At 34.3% G+C, this 18,103-nt stretch overlaps 2 protein-coding genes and 1 pseudogene across 2 annotated transcripts; 2 read left to right on the forward strand and 1 right to left on the reverse strand.

Moving 5' to 3' along the window:
• The first annotated feature begins 1,156 nt into the window (after nucleotides 1-1,156).
• LOC132031188 (auxin-responsive protein SAUR36-like) lies at nucleotides 1,157-2,188 on the forward strand (annotated as a pseudogene).
• Nucleotides 2,189-4,865: 2,677 nt separating this feature from the next.
• Nucleotides 4,866-5,854, forward strand: LOC132031195 (auxin-responsive protein SAUR36-like). Its single transcript, XM_059421079.1, has one exon. It carries the CDS (start codon nucleotides 5,081-5,083, stop codon nucleotides 5,585-5,587), a length of 507 nt encoding a protein of 168 aa, XP_059277062.1. The 5' UTR covers nucleotides 4,866-5,080; the 3' UTR covers nucleotides 5,588-5,854.
• A 7,144-nt stretch (nucleotides 5,855-12,998) lies between these two features.
• Nucleotides 12,999-17,785, reverse strand: LOC132059383 (uncharacterized). The gene is made up of 2 exons (XM_059451983.1): nucleotides 17,667-17,785; nucleotides 12,999-14,128 (listed from the first exon to the last, which is right to left on the reverse strand). The coding sequence occupies exon 2, from the start codon at nucleotides 14,104-14,106 to the stop codon at nucleotides 13,204-13,206; it is 903 nt and encodes a 300-aa protein (XP_059307966.1). The 5' UTR covers nucleotides 14,107-14,128; nucleotides 17,667-17,785; the 3' UTR covers nucleotides 12,999-13,203.
• Nucleotides 17,786-18,103: the final 318 nt, after the last annotated feature.

Raw genomic sequence — 18,103 nt, forward strand, 5'->3', positions numbered from 1 at the left:
TTGGAGGGAAAAAAATAGCATCTTGGAGTTTGATATGGGGGGAAGGGGGGGTGGCTAGCTCGGGTAATAACTTTTTTTAAAAAATGGGATGAAGACCTAAAAATGTAAGAAAAAAAAACTATGGCCATTTTGGATAAATACTTTACCCAAAATGCCATAGAGCGTTATTTTCCCATATTATGACCATAGTTAAAATATCAGCCTTATATTGACTTCTCTAACATGTGTTGCATAGGTGGTCCTCCAAGATCATCAAATAATATTTTTTTCTAAAACTATACGTGCACTTCTTCAATGTCGTCGTGCGAGAAGATTCTAAGTCAATGGGTGTAGAATGTTCAATTCTTCAGTGTGGTAATGAATTCAAATTTAATGTAAGATTTTTCAATTATATACGTAATTCAAGATAAAGATAGTGAATGCGTTCACATCTGCGTTCACATCATAGGAAGCATTGTATCAAAGAAATTACTCAATAAATTTATCACCATTGTGAATATGTGATCTCAGTTTTATGATGATGCCACAAAAAATTGGTCTGGCGATATATTTCTCCAGAAGAGACCATTTACCAACTATTTAGATTTAGGTTTATGTTTTCTGAAAACTCAATAGAATAAAATAGAGATTGATATATTAAAGAAAGAAGAAAAATACAAGAAAATATTTGATATATGGTTATTTAATTCACCACCATTGTTCTATATGCCAATGGGAAGAATGGTAACATATAAAAGTATTCGATTTTCTTAATCTGACTCAGAAACAAGCGAATCAACTTTAAACTCCTTTATCATCACCAACATTACTCTACAAGAAGCCAAACGGTCCTAAAAAAACAAACAGTACTCTTTTAGCAATATTATAAACTCCATTCCAGCTTCGGTTTTTCAGAATAAGACCAAAGATCATCTCTTTCACCTAATAGCAATGTCAGTTACAAGTTCTTGAAATCCTTTTTTAAATAACCATTTTTTCAAGAATTTCCCTGTTGCAACCAAAGAAAAAATTGTTACTTGTGATCTCGAGGCGATAATCTTCCTAGAGAGTCAGAAAGCGCCAGTTCTCGTATATTTCATCAAAGGGAAATTTGGCACTTTCAATTTCGTGTGAAGATCCTCGTAGAGAGTCAGAAAGCTAGTGTGACGGTAAAAAAATATATCTATCTTGGCAACAAACATGACATTGACTGATAGTTTATTTTTTGACTTGGTTCACAAAAAAAAAAAGTTGAGGAAATTGAGAGGATTTAGGCTTGGAAGGAGATTGGTGAGAGATTTCAAGTTGTTCATTTATAGGAGAAGAAAGGGAAAAATCAGCTACAAACGTTTGGGATCCTCCAATTGTGCAACCAAAGCAATTTCAAAGCTTTGTAATTTGGGAAATTTGTTGAAGCGTGGTGTTAAAGGTGTCAACTTTAGAAGAATCGGTTCGGGTTACATTCGGGTTGGGTCGGATTTTATGGATCAGAACCAAATACCAAAAGGACATTTGGCTGTGTATGTTGGTGAAAAAAGGATGATGCATGTAGAGTTTTTGTGCCTGTGATTTACTTTAATCACCCTTTGTTTGCTGATTTGTTGAGAGAGACTGAAATGGTTTATGGGTTCAATCACTTGCGTGGGATCCAAATCCCTTGTCGGATATCCGAATTCGAGCACGTTCAATCAACAATCACAGCCACGGGGGGAGGTGGAAGTTGTGCCGCAAGGCGGAGGTGGAAGCATAAGTACTGGTGAGTTGTGATCAGAGGTGAATATAAAATTTAAAAGTATATTTTCTTATGTTGTGTTTGTAGAAGAAATTAATGAACAAGAATCGCTGCCAACAGTAGTCATAAGTATTGGTAAGTTGTGATCAGAGGCGAATCTAAGTTTAAAAAGTATATATTTTAACTTATGTGTGTTGAAGAAAGTAATGGTCAAGAACTGCCGCCACGGTGACGGTAGAAGTTGTCGTGATAGGCGAGCCGGAGTCATAAGCACGGATGAGTTGTGATCAGAGGTGAATCTGAGATTTGGAAGTACGTTCTTTTTAACTTACGTGTCTATGAAGAAAGTAATGAATGCGCTTGCATTTACGACTTACTAGATTCGTCTTTCACTATTGATCATGTTCGAATATGTACTTATTTATGTTTATTTAGTGATCAGCTCGTTAGTTTTTTTTAACCCACTCAGTAAAATGATGCCGGGAGATAGTGTGTGTGTGTGTTATTTTTTTTTTTTTTTGAGGGGGGGGGGTGGGTTCTAATTTAGTTATTGTATTTGTCCTTTCATGAAGAAAAATCAATCTCTTGTGTTTCTGTATTTTCTTTCATTTCTTCCATTGAATGATAATTTCATAAATGCATTGCAGGTGGAAATGAAATATCTTTAGGATAAATGTTAAGATTGATTTGAAGAGTCATTAACATAATAGTCATGTACATATGACGTTGGAAAATAAAACGTAGTGGGATAACATACTAATAGCTTTCTTAGTATAACCATAGTTCAAATATCAGCCATTATGTTGACTTCTCTAACAAATGTTGCACAGGCAGTGCTCCAAGATCATCAAGTAATATTTTTTTTCTATAACTATACGTACACTTCTTCAATGTCATCGTGCGAGAAGATTCTAAGTCAATGGGGGTAGAATGTTCAATTCTTTGATGTGGTAATGAATTCAAATTTAATAAAGATTTTTCAGTTATATATATGTAATTCAAGATAAAGATAGTGAATGTGTTTACATCTGCTTTATTCTGTATATGTATCATAGGAAGCATTGCATCAAAGAAATTACTCAATAAATTTATCAATATTGTGAATATGTGATCTCAGTTTTCTGGTGATGCCACAAAAAATTAATCTGGGAATATATTTCTCAAGAAGAGGCCATTTTACCAACTATTTAGATTTAGGTTTATGTTTTCTGAAAGCTCATGTAATGAAATACATATTGATATATTAAAGAAAGAAGAAAAATACTAGAAAATATTAGATATATGGTTATTTAATTCACCACCATTGTTCTATATGCCAATGGGGAGAATGGTAACATATAAAACTATTCGATTTTCTTAATCTGACTCAGAAACAAGCAAATCAACTTTAAGCTGTCCATTACTTCATAATATGTCACTTCTCCTCCTAGGAGTAAGTTAAGTTCTCACGCACCCATATTTGTTCCTTCAAGTAAGGCAAATTCATCTATGACATTGACAGGTCATTCTTCTAAATTATGTCCTACAAAAGATATGGGAGTATTGGCGAAGAGCCATGAGCCAGGAGCTGTAGTTTCAGGACTTAGTCCAACTACAACTTATGATATTGACTTGGGTGATGACATTTTCGATGGAGATGACGAGGATGAGGATGCTATGCTGGACATATGCTTTGATAAGGTGTCCAATGATAGGGATCTCTCACCTAGGCGAGCAAAGAAGTGGAAGCAACAAAAGCAAAAAGAAGACACGTGGAAGGCGACATAGTTAGGATGGTAAGATTATTGAGAAATTTGTTTCAGGACACCTACCGATGCAACTAGCAAAGCAAAATCAGATGATAGTGTCAACAACATCAACAAGATCCAATAAATTCAAGAAGTGATGAACTATCAAGTGTTGTTGTACAAGTTGGACCAAGAAGATAAGATTAAAATACTTCAGTTTTCTTTAGACGGGCAGACTATCTTTTTTAGTTCATACATATATAAAATGAAGTTTGAGATTGATAACTCGACTTTATTCTTGGATTTTATATTTTTACATTACTTAAGCATCCTCATTGGTAATATCATCATAGAGTGTATTATAAACTTTGAGATGATCATAGAATACCTAGTTTTCTCTAGTTCTTATTTTTCTTCATGCTTGTTGATTAGTAGATTTGTTACCTCATTAGGATTAGTAAGGCAAGGCCTAGCCCCCCTTACTTGTACTCTTCTCGTTGAGGTTTGTTTTTGTTTATTAATAAAAAACTCGCTCTAGGCACCCACCTAGTGGATTCACACGGTCATACATTGTATTGCATAGTTATATTTTTTTTTCCTTTTTTATAAAACATGCCACCTCGATTAATTTACTGAGTAAATCATCTCCTGTCAATATAGGTTTTCGATATTCTATCTACCAAGGCTTAGGCACGTGAAAAATACTCACTGAGTGCTTTATCTATGCTACGATTTAAACCTTGTTTTTTCACGACTTTTACCATTTCATTAGCCTCTAGACCACACCTATGATTGCCACATTAATTTTCTTTTAGTTACCCTACCTACCATATGCTTGTATTTTTTTTTATTTTTTTTTGTAAAGACCGTATTATTAACCACCCGTATGCTATATGACAGCAGAATGAAGAAGAAAGAAAATTCTCTCATTTTCACTCTGAACCAGAAACAAAGAAATGCTATGTATTTATTTGACTTGTCACAACACTTCACATCTTATACATTGTGATCCACAAGAAGAGAATACATTCTCATTCTTCTTCTGTTTGAACTATCTCTCAATTTTATCGTGACAATGTTAATTACGTATCAGTTCAAAACTAATCAGAGTCTTTTGTATAGATTCTCTATATACTTGCTGTCCTTATTGTCCTATTTATAGTTAGTCTTTGGCTCTTTGCTTCATCTTAATTCATTACTCCTTTATCATCTCCATTACTACTCTACAAGAAGCAAACGGTCCAAAAAAAAGCAAACAGTACTCTTTTAGCAGTATTATAAACTGCATTTCAACTTACACGTTATCATAATAAGAACAAAGAACCACCGCTTTCACATAAGCAACTTCAGTTACAAGTTCTTGAAATCCTTTGTTAAATAGCCATTTTCAAGAATTCCCCTACTTCAACCAAAGATAATTTGATACTTATGACCTCGAGGCGAAAACCTTCCTAGAGAGTTAGAAAGCATCAGTTCTCATATATTTCGTCAAAGAAAATTTGGCACTTTTGATTTCATATGAAGATCCTCATAGAGAGTCAGAAAGCGTTAGTTCTGATTGTGTGGCGGTAAAAAAATATCTATCTTGGCAACGAACACATCATTGACTGATAGATTATTTTCAGACTCGGTTAATGAAAAAATGAGGAAAATGAGAGGATTTAGGCTTGGAAGGAGATTGGTGAGAGTTTTCAAGTTCATTCATAGGAGAAGAAAGGCAAAAATCAGCTACAAACGTTTGGGATCCTCCAATTGTGCAACCAAAGCAATTTCAAAGCTTTGTAATTTGGGAAATTTGTTGAAGCATTGTGTTAAAGGTGTCAACTTTAGAAGACCTGGTTCGGGCTATATCCCGGTGGGGTCGGATTTTATGAATCAGAACCAAATATCAAAGGGTCATTTGGCTGTGTATGTTGGTGAAAAACAGGATGATGCATGTAGAGTTTTAGTGCCCGTGACTTATTTTAATCATCCTTTGTTTGCTAATTTGTTGAGAGAGGCTGAAATTGTTTATGGGTTCAATCACTCGGGTGGCATCCAAATCCCTTGTAGGATATCCGAATTCGAGCACGTTCAATCAAGAATTGCCGCCGCGGGGGGCAGTGGAACTAGTGCTGAAAGGAGGAGGTGGAGGCGTAAATACTGGTGAGTTGTGATCAGAGGCGAACCTAAAATTTAAAAGTATATTTTCTTAAGTTATGTTGGTAGAAAAAATTAATGAACAAGAATAACCACCAACGGTAGGCATAAATAATGGTAAGTTGTGATCAGAAGCTAGCGAATCTAATATTTAAAAGTACAGTTTTAACTTATGTGTGTCGAAAAAAGTAATGAACAGGAATCGCCACCACGTTGACGGTGGAATTTGTCGTGGAGCGAGCTAGAGTCATAACTCATAAGTACGGTGAATTGTGACCAGAGGTGAATATCAGATTTGGAAGTACATTCTTTTTAACTTGCGTGTCTATGAAGAAAGTAATGAATGTGTTTGCACTTACTACTTACTAGATTGACTTTCACTATTGATCATGTCGGACTTTGTACCTATTTATGTTTATTTAGTGATTTTTCAGTTATATACGTAATTCAAGATAAAGATAGTGAATTTGTTGCACTTGCTACATTCTATATACATCCTAGGAAGCATGGCATCAAAGAAATTACTCAATAAATTTATGGTTATTGTGAATATGTGGCCCCCAACTAAATGATTTAGGTTTATGTTTTCTGAAAGCTCGTAAAAGATAATGAGATTGATATTATAGAAAGAAGAAAAATACTAGAAATGATTCGATATATGGTTATTTTATTCATCACCATTATGCCATATGACAATGGGACTAACGGTAACATACAAAACTTTATTCCATTTTCTTAATCAGACTCAGAAACAGGTAAATCAACTTTAAGCTGTCAATTATGGCCATACATTGTTTTTAATCAAGATAATATGGTCATACATTGTATTGCATAGTTCTTCTTTTTCCTTTTTTTTGTTATAATAATTGGCGGCATCCAGATCGCATGCCACCTCGATTATTTCGCTGAATAAATCATCTCTTACCAATATAAGTATCCAATAATTCTACTTACCAAAGCTTAAGCACGTAAAAAACACTTAGTGTTTCTTCGTGATTATCTAAATGAATCAATTCTCTCATCCCATTTGTTTCAGCAACTTATCCGAAGATCTCCTCGCCAAAAGCTCCCCAACAATGATAGAGGAAGCACCCCGTCAACTAAGGGGGGTGACTTTTTTCTTTCACAATAAGGCCTAGACAACTATCTCTACCTTTTTGCGTTTACAAGTTTATGTCTATCTTGCATGGTAGGGTAAAATTTCCTTTCGATTTCTTTTGTCTATGCTGGGATTTAAACCTTGCTCTTTCACAATTTTTACCACTTCATTGACCACAAACCCACACGCATAGTGGCGGGGTATTGTACTCTTTTTCTTTGAGTTACTCTATCATATACTTGTTTTCATTAACCATAAGTATGCTATATGACAAAGAGAAGAATGGGAAAAAAATAAAAGTTTTGCTATCCTTTTCAGTAATAAAGACATCCACTTTAAGCTGTCAATTACTTAATCATAAGATAAGATGGGCATATATGATTTTTATAAACTATTTTACTTCTGGTAATTCTATTGTTTTTATTCACCACTTCCACTAGTATGCTACATGACTGACAAAAATGAATTACAAAAAAACTTTGTGTCACTTTTTCTATCCTAATCAGAAACAAACAAATCCACTTTAAGCTGTCAATTTACCTGATTATGAGACAATTCTGATACACCTATCACATAGTTGTTTTATTCACCACCAGTATGCTCTATGACAATGGGAAGAAAAATTGAATCAGAAACAAGCAAATAAATTTAAGCTGTCAATTACTTTATAATATGGTCATACATGCTATTGCATTATTTATCTTTCTGGGAATATTTTATTTTCCACCAATATGCTATATGACGGAGAAGGGAAAAAAAATAAAAAGCTTTGCTTGCCTTTTCATTATGGATCAGCGACAAAGAATCCACTTTAAACTATCAATTACTTGATCATGAGATATCATGGCATACAAGGTTTTTGGTTGTTTTACTAACCACAAGTATGCTATATCCATTTTTTTTTTTTTTTTTTTTTTTTAATAACGGGGATGTTAGAGTCAACTTGCGTGTACCTCAATTATTCTGTTGGGTACCTGCTACCCCTCACCAACACAAACCGAAAAACTCTGTCCACCAAAGATTAGGTAAATGGGAATAAATCACTAGCATTTCTAGATCTCCACTGTAATTTGAACATTGATCTCCCGTGATTTTCACCAAATTCATCTATCACTAGGCCACACCTCGAGTGCACCCGATATTCTATACGGAAAAGGGCCAAATATACCCCTGTACTATTGGAAATGGGCCAAATATACCCCTCGTTATACTTTGGGTTCAAATATACCCTTACCGTTATATTTTGGGCACAAATATACCCCTCCACCATTAAAGTTGTCCACCTTGGACATCCTATGCTACATGGCAATGATATTTGATGAGGTGGATGCCACGTGGCATTGCCACCTCATCACCCCTAACCCATTTTATTCCTCCCATCTTCCACCACTAAAATTTCCATTACTCTGACCTTCGATGGACTGATAGAGGCTTTAATACTTCATGGCATGTCTTAGGTTTTGGTTATAAGAATGTCGATTCCAAATTGATAGAAAAGGGAGCTGTGCTGCAGTTTAATGGCAACTCAAAACCCTGGCTGAAGATTGGTAACGAGAAGTATAAGCCACTCTGGGACAAATATGTTGATTATGGTCATCCTTTATTACAACAATGCAATTTTCACTAAGTTGCCTTGTTTATTTATCATAGTTCTGACAGAGGTGGTAAGTTTATCTTTCTCGAAAGCTGTTAGGGGTTCTGTGAGATCAAGAAGGTTTAACTATTGTTATCTATGTGCTTATTCCAATTTGTTGTAGTATAGGTTTGCAACAAACATCAAGGCATCAGTATCACCATCTTGTTATAGTCATCAGTATCACCATCTTGTTATAGTTTTCTATTAGCCAGAATGGATAGAAAAATATTCTAGAGCTCTAACTATATGGCAATGATGGTGGAAATGGTGGTGGAGGGGGTGGAAATTTTAGTGGTGGAAGATGGAGAAATAAAATGGGTTAGGGGTGAAGAGGTGGCAATGCCACGTGGCGTCCATCTCATCAAATATCATTGCCACGTAAGATAGGATGTCCAAGGTGGACAGCTTTAACGGTGGAGGGGTATATTTGTGCCCAAAGTATAACGGTAAGGGTATATTTAGACCCATATAACAAGGGATATATTTGGCCCATTTCCAATAGTACTAAGGTATATTTGGCCCTTTTCCGTATGCTATATACCAATGCCAAGAATAAAAACATATGAAACTTTACTCACTTTTTCTATGCAGCATGCTATATGACAGCTAGAAAAATGAAAAACATAGAACTTCAAGCCTTTCTCAATCAGAATCAGAAACTAACAAATCCACTTCGAGCTGTCAAACATTTGTGCTCAGTTCATAGTAGAGGCTTTTTTTCCTTTCTAGTTGGGGGGGGGGGGGGCGGGAGGGGTTATTATCACAATGATTATAAACTAGAACCTGTGAAATACTTTCTCTATTGCCAGCACAATTCACCAAAGTGGAGACACTGTTTCCGATAGACCATCCACTCAAAAAAGTAATCAAAGCAGGATTGAAAGGATAATGACAACAAAAAAGCTAGATAGACAAAGCAAATGAAGAATAAGATACTACTTGAATACCAAATCTATACATATAATAAAGCTAAGTATAGACAAGGTGATGTGGCAAGCCTAGAAAACTATTTATCTTTTTTCTCCTTTTTTTGGTATTTTCTCTATTTTTTCCTCATTTATGTGATATGTTAAAAAAAACTAAAAAGTCATTCTTTCACAGTAGTGCACCCACGATCTTATCATCGAATTCAAGACAATTGTTACTCTTAAATAACACATAAATGAGACTTTAAAGTTTCAGTTTTTTAACCTTTGATTACCTATTAATTACCTACTTTTAAGACATTCATTATCAATTATCCCAATAGTTACAGAAGCAAATATATATGTAACTCACAAGTTCTCTTCAGAAATTATTTATCCACCATGTGTAAGTAACAGATTTAATCGTGAACTAATTGCTACCAATCATGTTTGTCATTTCTTTAGACGCCAGGTGATTAGTTTCTTTGAATGTTTTGTTTTTGTTTTCTTTTCCTTTTTAACTTTTTTTTATAATAACATATTGTTTTGGTACGTGATTGTGATTTTTTGCAAACTGAAATTAGGTGATTAATGAGGTTATATGTTGATGTAATATTACTCTATTTTGTTTGGTAAGTTGTTGATATTTTGTTTTTGATGGATTGATATGATTTTCTATTATGTTACTCTCTTCTTCTTTCTATTTTGATCTCAAATGTGTATGAACTTTCTTGAATCGAAACTAGATTTTTTCGGGTACTAAAGTTATTGGTGTCAATTGTGTTCTCATTCTTATATCATGTATTTTTATAGATAGTATAAACATTTTTGTTGGTTAGCTATTAACTGCTATAATGTTAGAAGTGAAGATGTTATTTTAGAATTAGTTTACCAAAAATTCTCCATATTTTCAATGAAAAGGAATTACGAATTGATAAATTTTCTCATTTGTCCAAAATAGGATTTTCCATGAAATTAAACTTGAATATTTTGTTGTACTTTGAATTCTTTCCCCTTTTTAGTGATGTCGTGTGTTGAATTCATAGGAATCTTTATAGAAAAAAATGAGTAATTCTTTTTACATTTTATAAATTTTTAATATATTTGATAATTTTGAGGACAAAAAAAGAGTAGCTTTAGAGTGAAGTGCATGTTATAAAGAATGTGATTTTCCTGTGAGAGCAGATAGGAGAAGGTAATATGTGTTCTTAAAATAAAGGGACAAGAAAGCAAGAAAGAAAGAAAGAAAAAAAATGAACAAAAGGAAAAACATAACGCGAAAATTGTTCAAAAAATTCTGTTTGTACGTCTTTTCCCCTTTTCCTTATTATTTTTGTGATAGACATTGTAGTGGCGATGAACAAGTAAGAATTGCCTCAACCAAAATAGATGGAATTGGCCCTAAAAAGCCATTCAGGTACGCATTTAAAAGAAACATTAAAATGGAACTCTTGAAAATTAGTGGCGGAGCCACATAGAGCCGAGGGTGTTCATCCGAACCCCCTCGGAGGAAAAAAATACTGTTTCAACAAGGTTAAAATTATTTTTTATGTATATATAATAGATGTTAAATTTTAAGCTTTTTCGTATGTTTACTTTTTTATATTTTGAACCCCCTCGGCGAAAATTCTGGTTCCGCCACTGTTAAAAACTATAGATGAAGAGTTAGATAAATACTTAATAGAATAAATAAACAAAAGAAAACTACGTTTAAATTTTATATATCAACATAAAGGGTTTTCTTCATCTCTTTCTTTCATTCTTCATCTCTTTCTTTCATGATTCTTTAAGAGAAAATATAAAGGATAGTTTCACCTATTTAGATTATTATATAAAGTTCAACTATATATAGATGATTAAAAATCTGTAATTGATAAAAATAAATAAAGAAAAAGAATAAAAATTAATGATAATGATAAAATAGCTTAGAACCTAAAAGGGATAAGGCACCATTACCCCCCTGAACTATACCCGAAGTTGCTATGACACACCTTACCTTTCCCTGGGCCCTATTACCCCCCTAAACTTATTTAAAACGGAATAATTACCCCCCCCTAAACGCTGATGTGGCAAAGAGAGTGTGTTTCACTCTCTTTGAGAGAGTGAGAAACATAAAAAAGGGGAAAACTTAATTTTTTTTCCTTAAAAATCTGCGTTTTCTTAAAAGTTGAAAATAAATCTAGTCTTCCACATTTAGTTTTAAAAAACGGGTTTTCCACATGTTAAGAAAATAATTAATTTTTTCAAAATTTTATAAAAATTCAGTTTTTTTCACATTTTGGCAAGAAAACCCTTTTCCGAATTTTATTTGAAAAAATAAAAGTGTCCTAAGAAAATGAAATCATGAAAATCAAGATTTTTTAAGACATTTTAAAAAAATAATCAAGTTTTCCATATTTTTAACAAATCCATTTTTCCATATTTAAAAAAAATAAATTATTTTTCAGTTTTTTTTTTCTTTTTCAAAAACGGGTTTTAAAAAAAAAAAAAACAAATTGGCAATTTTTTTTTTTAAATGGGTTTAAAAAAAATCAAGTTTTCAAATTAAAAAAAAAAAAGACGGGTTTTAAAACTCATTTTTTTTAATGAAAATTCAGTTTTTTATTTTTATTTTAAAAAAAAAATTGACACGTAAGTGAAAAAAATTAAAAAAAGAAAAGAAGAAAACAAATAAATACACATGTGGCAAGGAGAGTGTATGTCACTCTCCCATATGAGAGTGAGCATCAGCGTTTAGGGGGGTAATTATTCCGTTTTAAATAAGTTTAGGAGGGTAATAGGACCCTGGAAAAGGTAAGGTGTGTCGTAGCAAATTCGGGTATAGTTCAGGGGGGTAATGGTGCCTTATCCCAACCTAAAATCTAAACATTTGAATTTTAAGGCTAAAGAATATTTAAATATTTTTAATATCGGGTATTACAAAGTTGTATTATAAATTCAAAAAGATTTTTATATTCGCGCTTACTTCACTAGTAATACTACTAAATAAGGAGAAAATGAGTAGAGGAGACCAGCTCCCTGCCTCTCCCACATTAAGGATTGAGAAGATGCCATCAGGGGCATGAACAGAAAAATACTATAGGAGAATGCTAGACATCAGAGACAGGCAAAATATCACTCATCTTGGCCTAGGTTAATTACTCAGGCCGCACACTATCAGTTCCCTTTTTTTGCTTAGAGTTAATGATAAAAAACATACCTGAACTATCTCTTTTTGGCGAGTTTCACACCCCAACTATCAGTTGTTTTCTTTTCCTACTTGAACTATCACCAGGTAGGAAAAGGGGACAGATGATAGTTGAGGCGGTGTGTTTTAATACATAGATGGTGATAGTTCAGGCAGGAAAAGCGAACAAGTGATAGTTAGGATATGAAACTCGCGTAAAAATGACAGTTCATTTTGAGTTGTTGTAGGAACTCTTTTTCATAAGCTAAGAAAAGGTAGCTTTCGCTCCGAAGCACTTTTGGAACATTGGCCAAGCACAAAGTAGAATTCTAACATTGACAAAAGTGTTCTTCAAATAGAGTAGTCAAACACAAGCCGCTACTCTCTAAGAAAAAGCACTTCAGACAAAAACACTTTTCAAAATAAGCAAATTTTGAAAGCTTGGTCGAAGATGCTACAAAAATTCTCCCATCACTTCCAACTAAGAGAGCAATATGGTCAAGACAAACCAGAAGAGCAGCAATCCAGAGTGAAACATAAGTGTCAAAACCAGACAGATCACTTGCTGAAGTTCACCCAAAAGTGTAATGTTTACGTTCTCTTTCTGTGTATGGATGAAACACCAACCATAGAATCATCATTTTATTCATGCGAGGATTCAATTACTCATACAAAAATTCCTATTTGTAATGCTAGTCAGTGGTTAGCTTAGACATAAAAAATTGCTCAACACACATGCTCTATAAAGGGATGAACCATTCATCCACACTTAACATTTCCAATCTACTCAAAAAGAGCCAGCAGAGCCATAAAGGTAATGTCAATATTTACCCCTCCATGAATACCATTTCAGTTTCAACTGAAACAACAAAGGTGGAGCACCTAAGATTCCACGTGCCAGCCGTGGATCATATACATCAAACTGCACCCGAGCCAAAGAATCTAAAATGACCTGGACAGGCACAGCAGGCAAAAGCACAGGTCGAGCTTCAGCTGGAACACTTCCAGCTAATTCTCGAGCCTTCTGAAGATGTGCATTAGCTACAGATGCCATTTCAAATACCGCATCACAAAGGGCCTCACGCGAGTCCTTTCTGATCTCCGACTGACCAACCGACAATCCATGTTTCTCAGCCACCTTAGCTGGTATATATGAAAACTGATGGTTTCTACTAGCATGATACGGCAGTGATTTAAGCAGCAAAAGGAGACCACTTGCCTTACCGATATGTGAAGCAGCATGGTCTGCCGCTGTGGATTTAATACCACCTGCTTGAAGTGTAGAGTAGAGAATAGTCGAAGACGTGTCCTCAGCATATTGCTCCAACTCTTCAACAGTTTGTGGAATATCATTATTTTCTCTATTTGCATCGTTTATTCGAGCTTCCACAGCTCGTTTCAGCCAACTTTTGCTAACCTTGTGCTCAGATACAACAGTAGTGAGGGCCTGAGCTACTGGATGCTCAATTACCTTGTTCGAATAGATCTTGCCTAAAGCTTCCTGCCACCACAGCAAGCGCATAAGACCAATTTTTGGATCAGAGGCGACATCCATAGCTCGGGATGTCTCGACATTGAAAGCTCTGAGAGCAAATGCAGCCTTCCGCATGTTTGGTGGAAGTTCAAGAAGGCAGAGGTAGTGATGATAATCATACCTTCGTACTTGCTGCACACAATAGGATAAAGCAGCTCTTATACCACTGGATGAGGAAGCACCATTCATTTCAACCCCTGGTGTGGTTTTCCTACAGTCAGTAGCATGAATATAAAAATCAACAACAAAGCATCAAATACAGATGAAACTACTAATGCTAGGGAACGTACAGAAGCAGGGAAATCAGGAAAACCACTTCCTTTTTAGCATGAAAAAAAATAAAAAATGAAAGAACTAATTTAGATCTATACTCGTACATACAAATTGACCTTTTTCGCTTTGTATATTTGTTTTCCAATTTATCGGAATAACTTGTCTGACAAAAGTTTATGAGACAGTAGACAATGAACAAGGTTTGGCATTGTTTCTTGTTTCTCGCGTGAGAAAAAAAAAATGAAAAAGATACATTTATTGTCAACCTTTCAGAAATGTCCAGCTGGAAAACAGGTGGATTGGATTCTGAGGAAACAGATTGAAATGCAAACTTGTCCATCTAACCATTGTTTTTAGATAAGAAATGTGCAAAAAAGCAATAGCAGAAGCATATGAATTAGTACTTAGAACCCATGAGATTAAGATTATGAATTTCAACATCTAATACAAAATTGTTACAATATTAATCCCAACAACTAAACTAAACATCATTCTATTTCAGCAAGTTGACAAACCACATACATAGATCGCTCTTTATGGGAATGTGAAATATAAATCTTAATTAAGTTTAGCCCCTTATCTGTTTTTTTTTTTTTTTGGTGTCAATTAACATGAGCTTTTTCAATCATGGAACTCATACTAACATGATGAGCACGTCGAAATGAATAAAGAAAAGCAATCAATTTAACGACCTTAAAAGGATCAAAAGATAAAATAACAAAACGGACGCAATCCTCGCTTCATTTCCTCTAATACCTACATATTGAGATTAAAATTTCCTTATTTTTTCCTTCTTTAAATTTATCTGTAATATCAAACTTTTTCTTATGTTTTTCACACGCTTGTAACATAAATTTTCTGTCAAAAGAATAAGCTTTGATAGTTATCATCACAAAATATAGACAAGAGGCTAACTCCCGACAGACTAAATATAAATGATTAAGTTACTTTCTCGAGAACACATTAAATATAAACACAAGAGACTAGATCTAAACAAAACTAGAGATTGAGCATTTTCTTGTGTCCATGCACATAAAACAACAACAACAACAACATACCCACTATAATCCCACTAGATGGGGTTTGAGGAGGATAGACTGTACGCAGACCTTACCCCTACCTTGGAAAGGTAGAGAGGATTTTTCCGGTAGACCACCGGCTCGAGGAAAGATGAAAAGGCAACAGTAATAAAAGGAAGTATCAGCAGCAAGGTAATAAGATAAACGAAATGAAAGCAACAAGCAGGTAGCCCTAGAGATGATCTAAGAATAAAAGCTACTAGTACATGAGAACTAAATCCTTATTCTTTTGACCTGGTAAAGTATTATATATATATATATATATTTTTTTTTTGATGACATGGGAACCCGCAGCCGCTACCCTTCGGGTGCGCTCAGGGTAAACCCAGCTCCTGTGCAATAGCTCGCAAACCACACAGGAGAGGTAGCCCGCACTCGACCCAGAAGGCAAATCCCCTGCTGTCGTAGGCAGGGGGTTTCGCAGTAAAGTATTATTTATATATATATATATATATATATATATATATATATATATATATATATATATATCAATGACAGAAATCTAGTACTAAATTGGTATCAGAGAGTTACGATTATTGGAACCTTTCTGTACAAGAATGAGAACTAAATCCTAACAGAGCTATATATGAAGGATTAAGTTGTTCATTCGGACGCATATGAGGGATTAGATATGTCATTTACTCGGACTCTTTTCTTCTCCTTTCATGTACAGAGCTTCTTCCCTTATTAATTAAGCAAACAAAAGAACAGCATCCAAAAGAACTTGATTCAAAAGTTTTCAACAATTCATCTCCGGTCCTACCAAGAGTTCAGTAATCATGTGCGTAATCACTCGTATAACAGAATAATGCAAATATAACAGATTTTCACAAAATATTTGCCACAGATTCCACTAATGCAATGGAATATTGTATAAATTAAATTTTCTTTTGCAGAAGTTCTGTCCATTGGCTGTACGTGTGGAAGCTAACAAACAAAAAGAGAAAGCAATGTAATCAAAGTTTAGATTAAAAAAATGTAAAATTAAGCTAATTTATCGAACTTTATGCTTAAGTGCTCCAAAACCATCTCAAACAAATCTAGTCAGTACCGAATCACTGAATGTTTTTGTAACTAATGTTCAATTTTTTTCAAAAAGATCTGTATTTTACTTCTTCCTTACTTAACAAACAAATTGACTTTAACAACTTTTTTTTTTTTTTTGTGACTGAAAAATAGGTATGGGGCCAGGGGCGGAGCTACCCTTACCCCAGGGGTGTAGCGACACCCCTTCGCCGGAAAATTACATTGTATAGATATGTGAAATTCTAGTTTATAGATATGTATACCAATGTTGACACCCCTTGATACAAGTTGAAGGCTCAACTTAGTGGTTAAGGGGGAGGCAAGAAGTCCCTAAGGTTGCGGGTTCGAACTTGGGTTATGACATACATGGGCAGAGCCACCTTAGGTGAAGGGTGGTCAGGTGCACACCCTTCGCCGGAAAATTACGCGGTGTACATAGGTTAAATGTTAGCGATTATGAGTATATATTTAATTTTGCACACCCTTAACACAAGTGAGAACAAAATTTGAATACCCTTCCCCAAATTCCTGGCTCTGCCACTAATGACATATCTATATTTTTTGACACCCCTTAATATGAATCCTGGCTCCGCCACTGTATAGGGCTGACCCTTTGGGCCAAACGTAGACTATGAAAACTCGAGGATCTGATTTTTACAACTAGTACACTATATAAGAAATTTGATCCATTATCACATAGAAAGTGAATAACTACTACATCAACTTGTAAATACCACATAACAAACATAGCTATTCTAAGTGTGAAGATGCAAACAAATTAAAAGAGAGAGAATGCAATGCAGTCAAAATTACGATTCAAAATGTAAACTATACTGATTCATTGAACAATATGCTTAAATAGCGAATTACTGAATGTTTTTCTAATTAGTGTTAAAAAGATCTGATTTTTACTTCTTTATTACTTATCCAAAATAAAATAATTGATCTTTACTAATTGAAAGCAAACTAGTACTACATAGGCAGAGAATAACTACTACATCAGCTTGTAAATACCATATAACAAACACAGCAAAGAAATGTAGTCAAGTTTTTTATTCATAATGTAAAATTAAACTGATTCATTGAACAATTTGCTTAATTGCTCTTAAACCATCTCAAAAAATCTAGTCAATAGCGAATTACTAAACGCTTATGTAATTAAGGTTCATCATTTTCAAAAATATTTGATTTTTACAACTTAAATCCAAATAATACAGTATCAGAATTTCAAGCCATTATCACATAGGAAGCAAATAAATACTGCTACATCAGCTTGTAAATACAATAAAGCAAGCACAGCATATTCCAATTTGTTCTTTTCATAAATTTAAAAAAAAAAAAAAAAAAAAAAAAAAAAGAGGAGAAACATACAATTTGAGTAGAACTTGGAGCTGTTTGGTGATACGTGGCGTTTATTTTTGGAAAATGGGTTTAATGGAAGAAGAAGAATATTGCTATTGCGTAAAATGGGTTTCTTTCTGGATTTCTGCTTAATTGGGTTGGCCGGTGTCTGGACCTTTGAAATATGGGCTAAAACATTTGGGCTGGACTAGTAATGGCACCATTTTTTTGTGCTGATTGACCTTCAAAGGCACTGGGCTTTAATTTTTGTCTCTCAAATCGGTGGTCTTTAAGTTTTGTCCTTCACTTAATACTCTGAGATTTTGGGTTTGAATTTCAGTTCAGTAAATAAAATAAAAATCGTAAGCTAGAGGTTTGGATTCGCAAGGTAAACAAAACTGTACCTTAGGTAGAGTTTCAAACTCTGCAAAACACAGCCTGGAGCTTAACTTTGGCCCGAATAGGCT

This window comes from Lycium ferocissimum, chromosome 1, assembly GCF_029784015.1.
Source record: "Lycium ferocissimum isolate CSIRO_LF1 chromosome 1, AGI_CSIRO_Lferr_CH_V1, whole genome shotgun sequence".
Classification (NCBI taxonomy): Eukaryota; Viridiplantae; Streptophyta; class Magnoliopsida; order Solanales; family Solanaceae; genus Lycium; species Lycium ferocissimum.

Coding starts and splice junctions, on each gene's coding strand:
- LOC132031195 (XM_059421079.1), top strand. CDS start 5,081: ATGAGGAAAATGAGAGGATTTAGGCTTGGAAGGAGATTGGTGAGAGTT.
- LOC132059383 (XM_059451983.1), bottom strand. CDS start 14,106: ATGAATGGTGCTTCCTCATCCAGTGGTATAAGAGCTGCTTTATCCTAT.